Here is a 12,826-nt window from a genome sequence, read left to right as displayed (position 1 = left end):
CTTCATTTCTGCAAGCCTGAGAGGAACAGGGATCAAACTTTACAACAGGCTTGAGTGACTTAAACCCCTTGAGTTTGTTTTTTGCTTCACATCCTAATTCCTCCCGCCCATGACACTGCAGCTCCTAAATCGGTCTGGGAAATGGGACACAGGTGTTTAGAAGGCAGTGATGTGGCATCAGTTGGGTCCAAGAGGGTGAATACCTCAGCCTCAGTGCTCTGTGTGTTGCTGTGGCAGAGGATCTAATGTGGATTGACAGGTAATTTGTGATTGGGGTGGTTTGGCTTCAGTGGCTGCAGCAAGACAGGGGACAGGGCCACCATTTGCCAAACAGGGTGAAGCTATGGTCAGAATTTGCCCCCACCCCAGTGAGGGCGCTGCTCACACCGAGTCCGTTCTGGCCTGTAGAGGCTGTGTGGCTACTGGCCTTTGCCTGGCTTGGGAAAAGCCAGGTTGTATCATGCTTTCTGTCCTCTTGGAGACATTTATGAGGGAGGCCCAGCACTGCTGAGAAGTTTGGGAGAGAGGAAAAGTGAAAGAAGAGGAAACTGCCCCATCCCCACCACAATGACCCTGGTTTCGCTCCACATCTGAGGGCTGTTTCTAGTTTAGTCAATGGAAAGTGATGCTGGCAGGGATAACAGACCCACTTCCAGGCATTTCTCCCCAGGAGCACTCCTCCTTCCTGGGCTGCCCCTGGTCTCGGGGGCTGGCTTTCCTGGTAGCCCTTATCTGTGAGGCTGCCAGCAATGTCCTGTAACCCAATAACCCAGTGAGTCCCAGGGCCTGTGTTTGCTGTCTTTAAAATCTGTTAAAAAAAGGTTTCTTCGAGCCTGGCCACATTTGCAAGCAGATCAGTTAGAAAGATTTGGCCTCCATATAGGCTTAGCACCCCAATCCCAACTCATCATTTCCTGGCTGCTTTTCTGCCTAACAATGCGCCCACCTCTTTCTCTGGGAGGCTGATGGCAGAGAGGACTTCACTGCCTTTCACAGCCCCACAAGAAATACTCCCTGGGTGGCCCAGAGCACTCCAGAGCAGGGGCTGAAATTAGAAGAAAATCCCTGATTTAGGAACCTGAAAGAGGGGACTTGATAGTCATGGGGAGATGCAATAGGGAGACAAAGTTTCCTGGCATGAGGCTGGTGGGACCTGCCTCTCCAGTGCCTGCTGATGGTCACACCAGAGCTGTGGGCCTGGCCTGGAGATAGCAGCAAGATGCAAAGAGGGAGAACCCAACCCAAAAAGCCTGCACTGTGAAACCCAGCAAGGAAAAGCAGGTGGCAGATAAGAACATGTCAAGGAAAAACACAAACCAGAAGCTCCCAAGGAATTTTGGAAAGGAAATGGGGAATTAACTGCAGAAAAGGGAGGGGGGACAGGGGGGAAGGCAGGAAATGCACAGCAGTTTACGGCTCTCGACAAAATAGTCTTGTCTGTGCCCTGCCACCTCACCAGCCACTCGCCATCTCTGCTCTCTACGGAGGGGAGACCCAAGAGAGACGGCTGAGAGCGGCTCCCAGCTGCACTGGCATGCTGGGAATGGGCAGGCAGCTGGTGCCGGCTCCCCAGTTGCTGAGGAGGAATTCCAGGGGAACTGGGGAAAAAAGTGAAAACGAGCAGCTAGCAAGAAAACATTTTGCCCGCTTTGTTGGATAGGGAGATGGGGCTGCAGGTCTTGTCTCGCTGTGGGTGGGAGGGGGGCAGCAAGGCCAAGGCTGGCAGGCGCCAGGAACACCCCGAGGTCCCTCCGAGCAGCCTGGCTTCGACAGTGCGGCATTTGGGTGCCCACCCACAGCCTCGCTACTATTTCTGGGGGCCAGAAACCTTCCCCTCTCCTCCCCCTTTTTTTTCCCCCCCTCTTGCCTTAGCCTCCCAGCCCAAGCCCCATGGCATGGGGTACCCTCGCAAGCAGCCCCCTCCACCCACTCCGCGCCCTGAAGCTATTTTAGAGAAAGGCAGGAGGTATTTTTAGTGCTCTCAGCTCCCAAGAGAAGCTCTGAGCCTCTGAGCTGCAGCAGCACTGGCGCCAGGGAAACTGCCGCTGCTCTGGCTGATATTTCTTGTATAATTAAACTCAATCCATCCCGGGGGCCGGGTCTTGGCCACCAACTCAGCAAGGAGGGAAAGGAGCAGAGCCAGAGAGCTGGGGGCTGAGGACTCTGACAGATGCTGGGAATTGCTCCGTGAGCAGTGGAAAAAGCAGGGCTGAAGCTTCTGGGGGAGCTGTTTTGTTTTGCTGGGCACCGGGAAGCGGGACAACTCTGAAGAGCGCTAAGAGTGGGATTGAACGGGAGCAGCGCTCCAGCAAAGACGAAAGACCCCGTGTCGCCATCAGCCCCATCCCGCTCCCCGGCAGGGGGAAAGATGGACTCCAAGGAGGTGTCCAGGGCTGGGCAGGTGGCACTGCTCAGACCTCAGGGCCAGAGAGAGAAAAGGGATGGGGACAGCCACGGTCCCCAGCTCTGCAGGAAGGGGTTCACCTGGGGGCATCGTCCACTCATGCCCCTTCAGTGCGTAAAGGCAAACTGGGACTGAGCAGCAGGATTTGAAGAGCTCCTGGTCCTTGCAAGGGGCACAGCAAGGAGGAGAGGTCCCCTGCCTGCCAAACGAAGGACAAAACCAGAGCTGGAGCCCTATAGGAAGTTGCTGGGCTCTTCTGTTAACAGCCATCTGGTGAACACAAGCTGCGGTCCCAGGCTGACAACAAGCCGAGCAACCCCTCCTTCTTCCCACGCCCACCCCACGCGTCTGTCCTGGGGCCCCGAATCCGCTGTCGAGGAAAAGACAGCCCGGAGAAAACGCGGCACCCGGCAGATTTTTCCCTGTGCAAAAAGAATAGAGCATTTATTCCTGCACTCCCTTAAATTTCAAGATACAATTCCAGTGATCCAGACACCAAGCTGGCATTCCAAGCAACAGTATATTTTATATAACTGATTTTTGTTTTTACCACTTTATAAAGCCATACAATGAACTGCAAAGAATCAGACATCTGTACAAAGGGGAAGATGAAAGCAGAGTCACATTCGCACATGGACATGGTGTGACCGAAGTCATCTTTACACACGCAACCACATTATTGGGCACAAAGATACAAAATATAACGTATTTTTCCATCTATATAAATACACAGAAATGGGAAAGTCTAAAAGTTTTAAACTGTTCATTAACACTGATTAGCAAATAAATCTGTAACGTTCCCAAAGTAACAAAGACAAAAACAAAAATAACACGCGTAACACGGCAGCACAGGATCCACCAACAGAAACATCGGGTTGCTTCCTTTTCCTTTTTTTTTTTTCCTTTTTAAGGAAAAAAAAATAGCAACCCCAAACCAACCTCACAATTTGCAAAACAAACGAACGAAATCAAACAAGCCCCTGCGGGCTCCTTTGCTGTCTGATCTTCCTGCCTGCTCCAATGGGAAGGTTTTGCTTTTTGTTGCTGCTGCTGCTGTCTGGCTTTTTGAGGCAACTGGTTCCTTTCCCCGCCCGACCTGCTGGGTGGGAATTTGCTCAGCCCCAGCGCACTTTGCCCTTTGGTTCAGTCTTTCAAACTTGATGAAAAAATCAATGCTGGGAGGCTGGGCTGAGCAGGCACGTGGCCCTGGGCTGGCAGAGGGGGCTGAGGCCAGCCCGGTGCCCCCTGTGCTCCAGGGTGGGAGATCCAGGCGGCAACTGCTGCATCCAGAGCAACCCTGAACTTGCATGATTTGGCTGCTTAAATAAATGGGGAACGAGTCGCCCTCTCCACACCGGGCACAGGGGACTTTTGCCCACGGGAAAGACCGTGAGAATCTGGGACCCCCTTTGGTCCACCGCACACCCCTTCAGCATGCAATGACACGGATGCTCCCCCAAAATTGTTTCCAGGGGAGGCAGGTGCCGCGAACAGGCACCCCATGTTTCACATGCCATGGGGAGGGCCAGGCACCACCCGCCTCGCGGTCCTCAGCCAGCGGGATCCCCCACCCCCGGGTCAGCTCTGCGATGGATCGCCCACTTTTTTGGGACACGCAGCAAATGAACCTCCATCGGGAGTGTTTCTGGCAGCAAAATCGACAGCAAAGGGAGGAGGGGTGGTAAAGGGGTTCTCCAAAGAACAAACCAACACAAAAAGAGCACATACAATAAATTTACACACGCAAAAAATATATATATATATGGGGGGGAAAAGTGCGTTTTTAAGGATATCTTTGGCAAGAATATATGCAGTTCTTTGTGCATGAATGAGGGATGTGTCTGTGTGTGTGAGAGAGAGATAACATCCGGCTGCTGAAAACGGCAGTGTGATTACAACGAAACATATGCTGGGCTTAACTCGCACAAGCTCGAATCTCAAATACCATGACTGCATTTAAAACCAAAGAAAAACCAAAGAATCTTTTCTGTCCCTTTCGTAAAGAAAAATATCAACATGGTACTAGGTCCCCACCGGCCCCGGTTGGCACAGGGACCTGGGTGACCCCTCAACACCAGCTGACGGTCTCTTCCAGGGAATTGGGGACAGAAAGAGCAGTTACACATGATAATGTAACTTAAAAAAAGGAGATAAAAGAAGAAAAGTGCCTTTAAAGGTAGCTGACAAACACCTGGCTATGCCACTGGAAGGTGATTAGCTCTGTGTTAAAAATATATATATAATCGTCAGACGATTTTATTAGTATTCGAGATTTGGACACGGTCTAAATCTCTGTCTTCAGCTAGTGAGTTAGTATTTAAGCCGTGAGCAGGTCACAGCTCAAAGCAGGCATGATGTTATCGGCAGGTATCTGCTGTGGTCGGTTTATACGTGACATCTCTGGGGTGCTTTAATCTGCTTCATTTTATGGGGAGAAAAAGATGAATAGGAGTTTCAAGCACCAGTTTCCGAGGCAGCAGATTAAAATAAAATTACATTATTATCATCTCTTTTCTTTCTTAGTGGTGAGAAAATGAAGTCTGAAAAATAGAGACTTTCAAAAATATATATTTATATATCTATAGACACAGTGTTTCTCTAATTGGTTAAAGGCAGGGTGAGGAGATTACGGGTGAGATTTCTTTTTTCATCTTGCTTGAATTTCGCAGAAGGAGGGAATCGCTTTTGAAACGTCAAAATTAAAAGATCCTCACATCCATGCAGACGGGGAGCAGCGGCGGGGGGGGGGGAAGCCCCCCCCGACACCCCCCCATCCTGCTGCAGTCTCGCAACCAACTCCCCGCTCCATATCCAATGCTTTATAACAAGTCTCCAGCAACGAAAGCCCCCTCCGCGCGCTCACGCCGCTCGCTCGCTCGCTCGCTCTCTCGCACACGCACATGCACACGCACACGCTCGCGGTCACACGCATGCCCGCCCGCTGCGCTCGCCACTCGCGTGCTCTGCAGCTCCCGGCAGTAGCAGGTCAGGGGGAGCCGAAAGGGGAAAGGGGGGGACTCAGAGGGCCCCGCGCCCAGGAAGGGCCGACGTCGCCCTCTTCGACTCAAGAGCCGCGGCTTTGCCCTGGTAGCATTTTCCCTGCTCTTGATTTTCTCATAACGTGCAGGTGTTCCCCCAGGGCAGGGAGAGGAGGGGAGGCGGATATAATGGGGGAGATATGATGCGCAGAAAGCAATATGGCAGAAATAAATATTTTTTGGAGTGTAAATTTAACCTTTCTTCCTCCTTAAAATTTCATTAGCTTACAATATTTTATCAGTATAGCTCATATATATATTATAGCTATCAAGGCAGGGGCGGTCTGAGGGAGGCGAGCTCTCTGGGGGGCTCTGCAGGGCTGTAGCACTGTTTCAAATTTTTGCCCCCAACAGCCTATCATCTGGGCCACTTTGCACTGAAGATTTCTTGGTTTTGGCATTTGCCTGGCACCTGCCCCCATGCAGAGCACGTCTGTTAGGTCGCTGCATCCGCACCCCTGCCGCAACACCCCAGGAGGTTGGGATACCAGCGGCATGGCCGTCCCCCTCTGGCTCGGGGGGCTTCTAAGTGGAGGATGTTCATAGCAGGGGGCTCAGCCCTTGTTTTCAATAACCCAGCGGCTCCATCCAGACTATTCCTCCTGCCCCTGGACCTGCACGTGTGACCAGGGCACTCTGTGCCCCCTGTGTCCCCACTTCCAGCCAGACCCCACAGGGCAGCACAACGGGCTGGGGACCTCCACCTGCTCCCCCACTGCCAGACCCGGCTGCTCTGCTCACCCTTCACCCCCTCTCGCCCCGCACGAACCTCCTGAAGCGAAGGAAAAAGCCGACGGCACCTAAATCGCTGCAAAACGACAGTACTTTCGGAGATGCAAGCCTCCAGCAGGCCAACTACGGGGGGATGCACAGGCCGAGCGGGCTGCCTGTCGGAGGACCTGTTACCTCCCCACCAAGCCAAATCTGCCCAGTGACTGCAGGTCCTTTTTTTTTTCCTTAATTTTCTTCCTTTTTTTTTTTAACGTGGCCTCCAAAATAAAATGTAAAAAGCGCCTCAGTTACTTGTAGTCATTCGCCTTTCGTGCAACTGAACGTCCATGCAATTTAAAAACTGTTTGCACATCTCTGAAGAGAGAGATAGGGCTAGCCACGGGTCCATTGCTTTGCACAGAAAACCCACCTGTGCCAGCATCCACTATTATTATTATTATTATTATTATTATTATTACAATATTTTTCTTTCCTTTTCTTTTTGTTAAGAGAACAATGTGACAGGCCGCAGGAGAAAACTGCCAAAGAGGACTAGTGACAGGAGGGAAAAAGGGAAGGCAGGACAGGAGGTGACTCTAGATCAACCCAGAAAGTTCCCGGTGTGCATTTGCCTTCTCCCAGGCGCAGAGCGGCCAGAGCCCCCGGACACGATGCCGCATGCGGCAGGCACGTGGCTGAGCACAAGCACGCCTGGGGAGGTGTGTGGAAATGCTGCAATTCCCCCTCTCCGGGTGGACTCATACCGCTCACCTGTGACCAGTCCTGGACTCTGACCAGGCTCTGGGCCAGCGATCAGCCCAAGGCCAAACTCCCAGGGAACGGGAGGATTCGAGACCAAGCCCTCATGTGCCCCAGCAAGTCACCAGGCAGTGAGCAGGTTTGGGGAGAAGCACAGGGGCCCGCAAGGACCCTCTGCTGCAGCCAGGCAAGGAAAGGTTTCCACAGGCATCTCCTCCGTTGTTCTGCAGACCTGGCTTACGTGCCGGCAGGGTTTTATTTCCTATGGGTTGTTTCAAACACACAACAGATGTTTGCAAACAGAGCTGTTGGGATGGAGTTTCTCTTGCGGGTTTTGCTGGTGGCTTCTTTTTTCCAGATGTCACATGTCAGTCATAATCCCGTGTTCAGTCCAGAGCGAACATCACCGCTTGGTCCAGCCTCAGGACCGCAATGCCAAAAGCTGAGAATGCACCTCTCGCTGCCGGCTTTGATTTGGTCACCTTCCCTGCGATGGGACATGCATCCACGTCCTTCCCCCTTGGGCGCCTCTGTGGCTCTGTTACATAGGTGCGTGGTTTTGATTCCTCTATGTGTGTGTTTGGCTTGTGTTGAGTTCTTAGGGGTTTTGTTGGGTTTTTTTGTTGTTTGCTGTTTTCCTCCAAAATTCCAACCCTTTCTCCCCCCCGATTCACTTCCCTCTCCCACAATGCACTTCCTTGCACTCCTTCTCGGATCAGCTCCAAGTCCTTCTCCAAAATTCAAGAATCACCCGCGAGTGCCGGCTCATCTTTTCTGGCCGGAGCCGAGCATGACCCTGGAGACAAAGTTGACGATGGCTGCAGCTGGCTGGTCCGGATCCAGCTCGGCGAAGAGGTGGCAAACGTTGTCTGTGGTGCTCCCTTGCTTCCTGGCCACGAAGCCAAAGAGCCTGGGTGGGAGAAGGTGAGAGGCTCAGAGAGGTCCCCGGCAACAAATCGGGGGAGGCGCAGCGACTGATGCAGGCAATACAGGGAACTCTGATCCCTGGTGGGGAGCCTGGGGCTCCCCAGGCAGCTGTCTGCAAGCCTTTCTGCCCCAGGGCTCTGCCCAAAACCCTTTCTGAGGGGTATCTCGTGGGCTGCCAGCTCTGCTCACTCAAGGGGCAATACCAGACTCTTCCTGTATGGGCCAGTCCAGCTTCACCCTCTCAACTTCCATCCCGCATGACACCATGTGAGACATCTTGACAACCAGCCTACATGAAGACCAGCCTACCCTTCCCTTTGCTGCCTTTTCTCTGAGGCCCAGCACTGCATTTCCCTTCCAGCATCTCTCCACCAAACCTTCCTGGCTCCTTTGCTCTGACCATTCCCGTCACCCTCCCCCAGGCTGTCCCCAAGAAGAGACCTTCTAAATGATCACAGCACTGCCTCCCTTTGGGTGAAACCACAGAGGTGTGACTGGCCAGCCATTGGGGTAGGCACTGGGGAGATTCTCTAACACTGGAAAGGCCATGCAGGGACATGGGGAGAGCAGACCCATGTGCTGCCACACACAGAGCTGGGTGAGACCATGCAGTTATTCCTGTCTATCCTTCCCTTAGTGAATAAAATGTCCCTTTTTTAATTAGAACATGCAAACTCAAGTTATAAATACAGGGGAACAGAATGTGAGACAGGCCCAGGCCATGGCATTTCTAATTGAAGAGGGGAAATATCCCAGCAGCTGGGCATCCTAATAAAAACCCCTTTGCTAAGATAATGGCTAAAATTAGTGGGAATTAGGCCCTGGAACTGGGCTCAGCTGGCAACTCTGTGCTCCCGTGGTTCAGGAGAAGGAGGAAGAAAGGAAGGGAAGAGCCAGCAGGGTCATCATGGCACTGCATGGTTCACATGTGGTTAATATTACCCTGCCATTCTGCTCTATGAGCCAGTCTCCCACTAATGGCACCAGGACGGTCTCCAGTGAGGCCAGTTCAGTGTGGTCTGTACCTGCTCTGACTAGGAATTTGGGGCCAAAAGATGCTTACTGAGTCCCCAGGACCATGGTCACATGCTTGGGTGAAACTTTCCTGCAGCAAGGAGTTGAGCCTGTCCCTTGGGGAACGGCCTCTCACCACCCCAGAGTGGGAAAGCTCTTCATCGGATGGAGGCTACACCACACTCATTTCCTGCCTGCTCACATCCCCACAGACCTCTTCTCTCCCATCTTGCTTGGCCTGTCACACTATCACGCGTCCCAGGCTCTTTTCCCTCCCGAGACAAGCTAGCAAAGCCCAGTGAGCTCAAGGAACCTGTTTCCTCCTTTAGCATTTGCTGCCCAACTCCCGGCGCCCAGGAAAACTGTTCCCCATAGAGGGCAGTGGGGACACCAACCGTGGAAGCATCCCTCCACACTGTGGGACAGGGTCCCTGTGCCAGTGCCTGCCGGACCAGCTCCACATCGCTTGCATGCAGGGGATGTATTGGGAAGGATGGCATCACTGTGCCAGGCAGCTCCTCAGGGGCCTGCCATGGCTGGATAGGGGATCTCATGGCCAATCAAGAGTCCACCCTGCATAGAGCATCCCCAGTCAGGGCCTGCTGGAACCAACGCTCAAATGCAAGCAGGGGCCACCCCAATGGGGGCTGAGAGGAACTGAGCTCAGAAAGCACTTACTTGGCTGGGTTGCTGCCATCAGTTTTAGTCCACCTGCAAGGAGAAGAAGAGGTTTGAGGAGTTGCATCTGCTGCACCCCACAGAGCAATGAGATAGTTTGCCAAACCAACCCCACTGGGGACCACCATGCAGACACAGGGATGTCCTGGATTTTTCACAGGTTTGGTGCTTTGGAAAAAGATGGCAGTCCCAGGAGCGCCCGCAAGCTGGTCCATGGTCTGCAGCCATGCCCATCAGGGGTGCACAGGGGAGGCACGCCTGTGCACATATCTGGATGGGCTGGCTCTCCACAGCCTCTCCCTCCCAACCCCACTCCTTCACCCAGCTGCAAGCAGAGAGGCCACAGTAGCTTAACCGGACTGCCCTGCAGAGCCCAGGATCCTTCTCCGCACTCTTCGAAGGTGCCTGCCCCCTCCCTCCAGCCCAGCACTGACTCTCGGCTGGGGAGCTGTGAGCTCCAGGCTCAGCTCTTGCAGCCCCAGTATTACTCATGAGCATGGCTGTTAGCTGATCCTTACCTAGCCAAGGGGGTAAATTGGCATCCAAAGATGATGCACCTCTCCCCCAGCTTGGAGACACCAAGAAGTCACCACAAAAAGCTGGCGTTTCCCCAGGGTATCTGAGGGTACCCTCCATCCCTGCCCTTCTCCAGAGCAAGGGGGACCGAGCAAGCAAAGACCCTGCTCCAAGCAGCCCAGGAGCCTGGATGGAGGGGAAGGGCAGGGGGATGAGCTCCCCCTGGGCTAGGGCACTCACTTTCTTTCCTGAGAATCCAGGTCGCAGAAGGTGACAGTGTTGAGGGGGTAGTGTCGTCGGAAGAACAATCTGAAACACAAGGCAGGGAGCCACAGTCAGAGAGCCCCCCACCTCTGCCCCACCATCACGGCCTGAAGCAGGACCAGCCCATCGCTGCTGAGCCCTCATCAGCATGGGGGCCATTTCCCTAGGTCTCCCCTGGGATGCTCCAGGAGTCAAGGGCAGAGCTCATCCCTGCCTACAAGCAGCCTAATGCCATCCCAGGGATGTCCTTCGCCAACATGCTCCCTGGGTCACAGCTAATCAGCTACCAGCATGGTACCCAAGTCCCACACATGCCTGGGCACTGGGGACCCGGGGACGCAGCTCTGGGAGCTCTTACTTCCTCTGGTTGTCTGTTAAGGTGATGCCTTGAGCAGATACTTTGAAGTGGACGATAGTAGCGGTGGGCGTGGGGTCAGCGACCAGCGTCTCGGAGACGGCTTTCGCGATGGCCTGGGGGCCCGTGAGCGACTCCATCTCCACTGAGTTGATAAAGAGGACGTTGCAGGCTGGAAGAGGAGACAGAGCAGGCATGGGGTGAGCAATTGCTCCAGGCCATGTTCACCCCATGGCAGCGGGGCTCCAGGCAGCCCCTGCCTACTCACCTGCACCCTGTTTGAGGAGGTCCGTGGCAGAGTTGGTGGCCAACGCTGCGTCTTTCTTTTCCTCAGTAGGATCTAGAAGAGAGGAGATGTCACTGCTTCTCCCTGCTTGAAAAGTCCCCAGCAGCCCAGGCTGTGGGGGGAGACGCACTATTCCCTTTCCAACTGCTGGGCATCAGATCCCAGGGTGGATGCTCGCTCCCAGCACACCACCCCGAGGGAAAAGCCCAGCCTGGATCTGAACTGTCTGAGCACAGGGGTGTAAGGAGAACGGCGGGGAAGCACAGCCCCCAGCACAGAGATGAGAGGGGGTACATCCCCAGGACTGGCTCTGCTGGGGAAATACAGCCCTGAACGTGGCTCTGGCTGGCAGAGGAACCAAGATCCCATCTCAAGCTGCAGAGGGACAATGCTGCCCCATTGCTCCCTTCTCAGCCTGGCTCTTACCTCGGTCAGGAATGACCAGCTTGCAGGGCAGGGCCAAGGGCATGATGGAGTGCTGGTACACCAGAGCCGAGAGGCACCCTGGGGAGAGACAGGAGACAATCAGCACGGGGCTGGGGACATGTATTACCCTGCCTTGGAACACATTAGCCACGGGATAACTGGAACAAGGGAAGTCACCGCCCTTCACCCTGCCCAACAGCATCGTTTCTCCTCCTCTCACTCTGCCCCCAAAAAGCTGAGGCTCTGTCACACACTTTGACAAAGTCTGTGCAACCCTGTGCACTCACATGCCCACATTTGCATGTGTGTGCATGTGCAGGAGACCAAGCAGCATGTGTATGTGCATGCCATTGGATGTGTGCATGTGACTGTGTGTACATATAGGCACATGAGGGGAGCTGTGTGCACATGCATGTCTGCTCTGTGTGTATATCTCTGTGTACACATGCAGGGCACTAGGTCTGTGTGCATGCACACAGATGTGCATGGACAGGCACCTGTGTGTCTGTGCATAGGTGAAAATACATGTGCATTCACAGGTGTGCACTTTATGTTCAGGTGTGTGCACACACACACGTGTAGGTATGCATATTGGTGCATTTGTGTGCATTGTGTCATGTTCATGTGCATACAGGGGTATTCAGTTAAATTTAGGCATGCATGAAGGTAAGTGCTTGTGCATATATGCACACAGAAGTGTGCACACATGTGCATGCATGAGCATGCATGACACCAGAGGCTTCTTAAGGCCCTGCTTCCAACACCTGCAGGACTTAGTTATGCAGGAACAAGTGGCTGTGGCAGAGGCAGGGGCTCTCCCAGACACCTGCTTGCCCTGCTTTGATAGTCCAGCAAAGCAAAGGCCTTCCCAGCCCTGCAGATGGGAAAGCACATGGGGACACTCACCAAAATTGGGCTCATTGGGGCATCCTTTTAGTTTCACACCCCGTGGGCTGGTCTCGATGAGGAAGTGCCTCACCAGCTCATTGGTGATGTCTCCTGGGAAGAGATGGGAGGTTCTCGCACCAGAGCCACCCTCCTCCTCCTCCTCCTCCTTCTCCCTGCCAGCTGCCCACAATCCTTCACCTACGGGAGCAGTCCCCTCCAGCCTCTCTCATCCCGCCACCCCGAGATCCCACAGGAAGCCAGCACTCTGGCGCATCCCCAGCTCGAGGGAGGGGGCTGTGCCTTTCTGCACACCTGTCTTGTATCAGGTCCTTTGCAAAGGGCTGACCTCAAGCCAGGCTCCCCTGGGGTGTTGCTGGGCTGTAGGGCTGTGCCCATTTCTCCATGCCGAGGACCAGTTACAAATGCCCCCAAGCCCTCCACAGCTCAGGGCAGACAGTGTCCAGTGCTTCCCCGTGCCACCAGAGGGGAGGACTAGGGAAGCGATGGGAGGGAAGGAGGTATGCTGCCACATCAGCACATACCCAAGGGCACACCATACT

The 12,826-nt window shown here is 54.0% G+C and overlaps 1 protein-coding gene across 10 annotated transcripts in view; it reads right to left on the bottom strand.

Moving 5' to 3' along the window:
- Positions 1 to 2,819: 2,819 nt before the first annotated feature.
- The window catches only part of TNS1 (tensin 1), an 87,482-nt gene continuing 77,475 nt past the window's right edge, over positions 2,820 to 12,826 (bottom strand). For 9 of the 10 annotated variants that reach the window (XM_067299230.1, XM_067299221.1, XM_067299223.1 and 6 more), the window contains 7 exons: positions 12,285 to 12,377; positions 11,379 to 11,456; positions 10,935 to 11,006; positions 10,670 to 10,838; positions 10,288 to 10,356; positions 9,532 to 9,564; positions 2,820 to 7,822 (listed from right to left, as the gene is read on the bottom strand). In XM_067299230.1, the coding sequence (XP_067155331.1) occupies positions 7,678 to 7,822; positions 9,532 to 9,564; positions 10,288 to 10,356; positions 10,670 to 10,838; positions 10,935 to 11,006; positions 11,379 to 11,456; positions 12,285 to 12,377 (659 nt within the window). In that variant the 3' untranslated portion in view covers positions 2,820 to 7,677. The remainder of the gene's footprint in view (positions 7,823 to 9,531; positions 9,565 to 10,287; positions 10,357 to 10,669; positions 10,839 to 10,934; positions 11,007 to 11,378; positions 11,457 to 12,284; positions 12,378 to 12,826) is intronic. The other variant, XM_067299222.1, reaches the window with a different exon arrangement.

This window comes from Apteryx mantelli, chromosome 6 (genome assembly GCF_036417845.1).
Source record: "Apteryx mantelli isolate bAptMan1 chromosome 6, bAptMan1.hap1, whole genome shotgun sequence".
Classification (NCBI taxonomy): domain Eukaryota; kingdom Metazoa; phylum Chordata; class Aves; order Apterygiformes; family Apterygidae; genus Apteryx; species Apteryx mantelli.
This window is presented reverse-complemented; position numbering and strand designations above follow the sequence as displayed.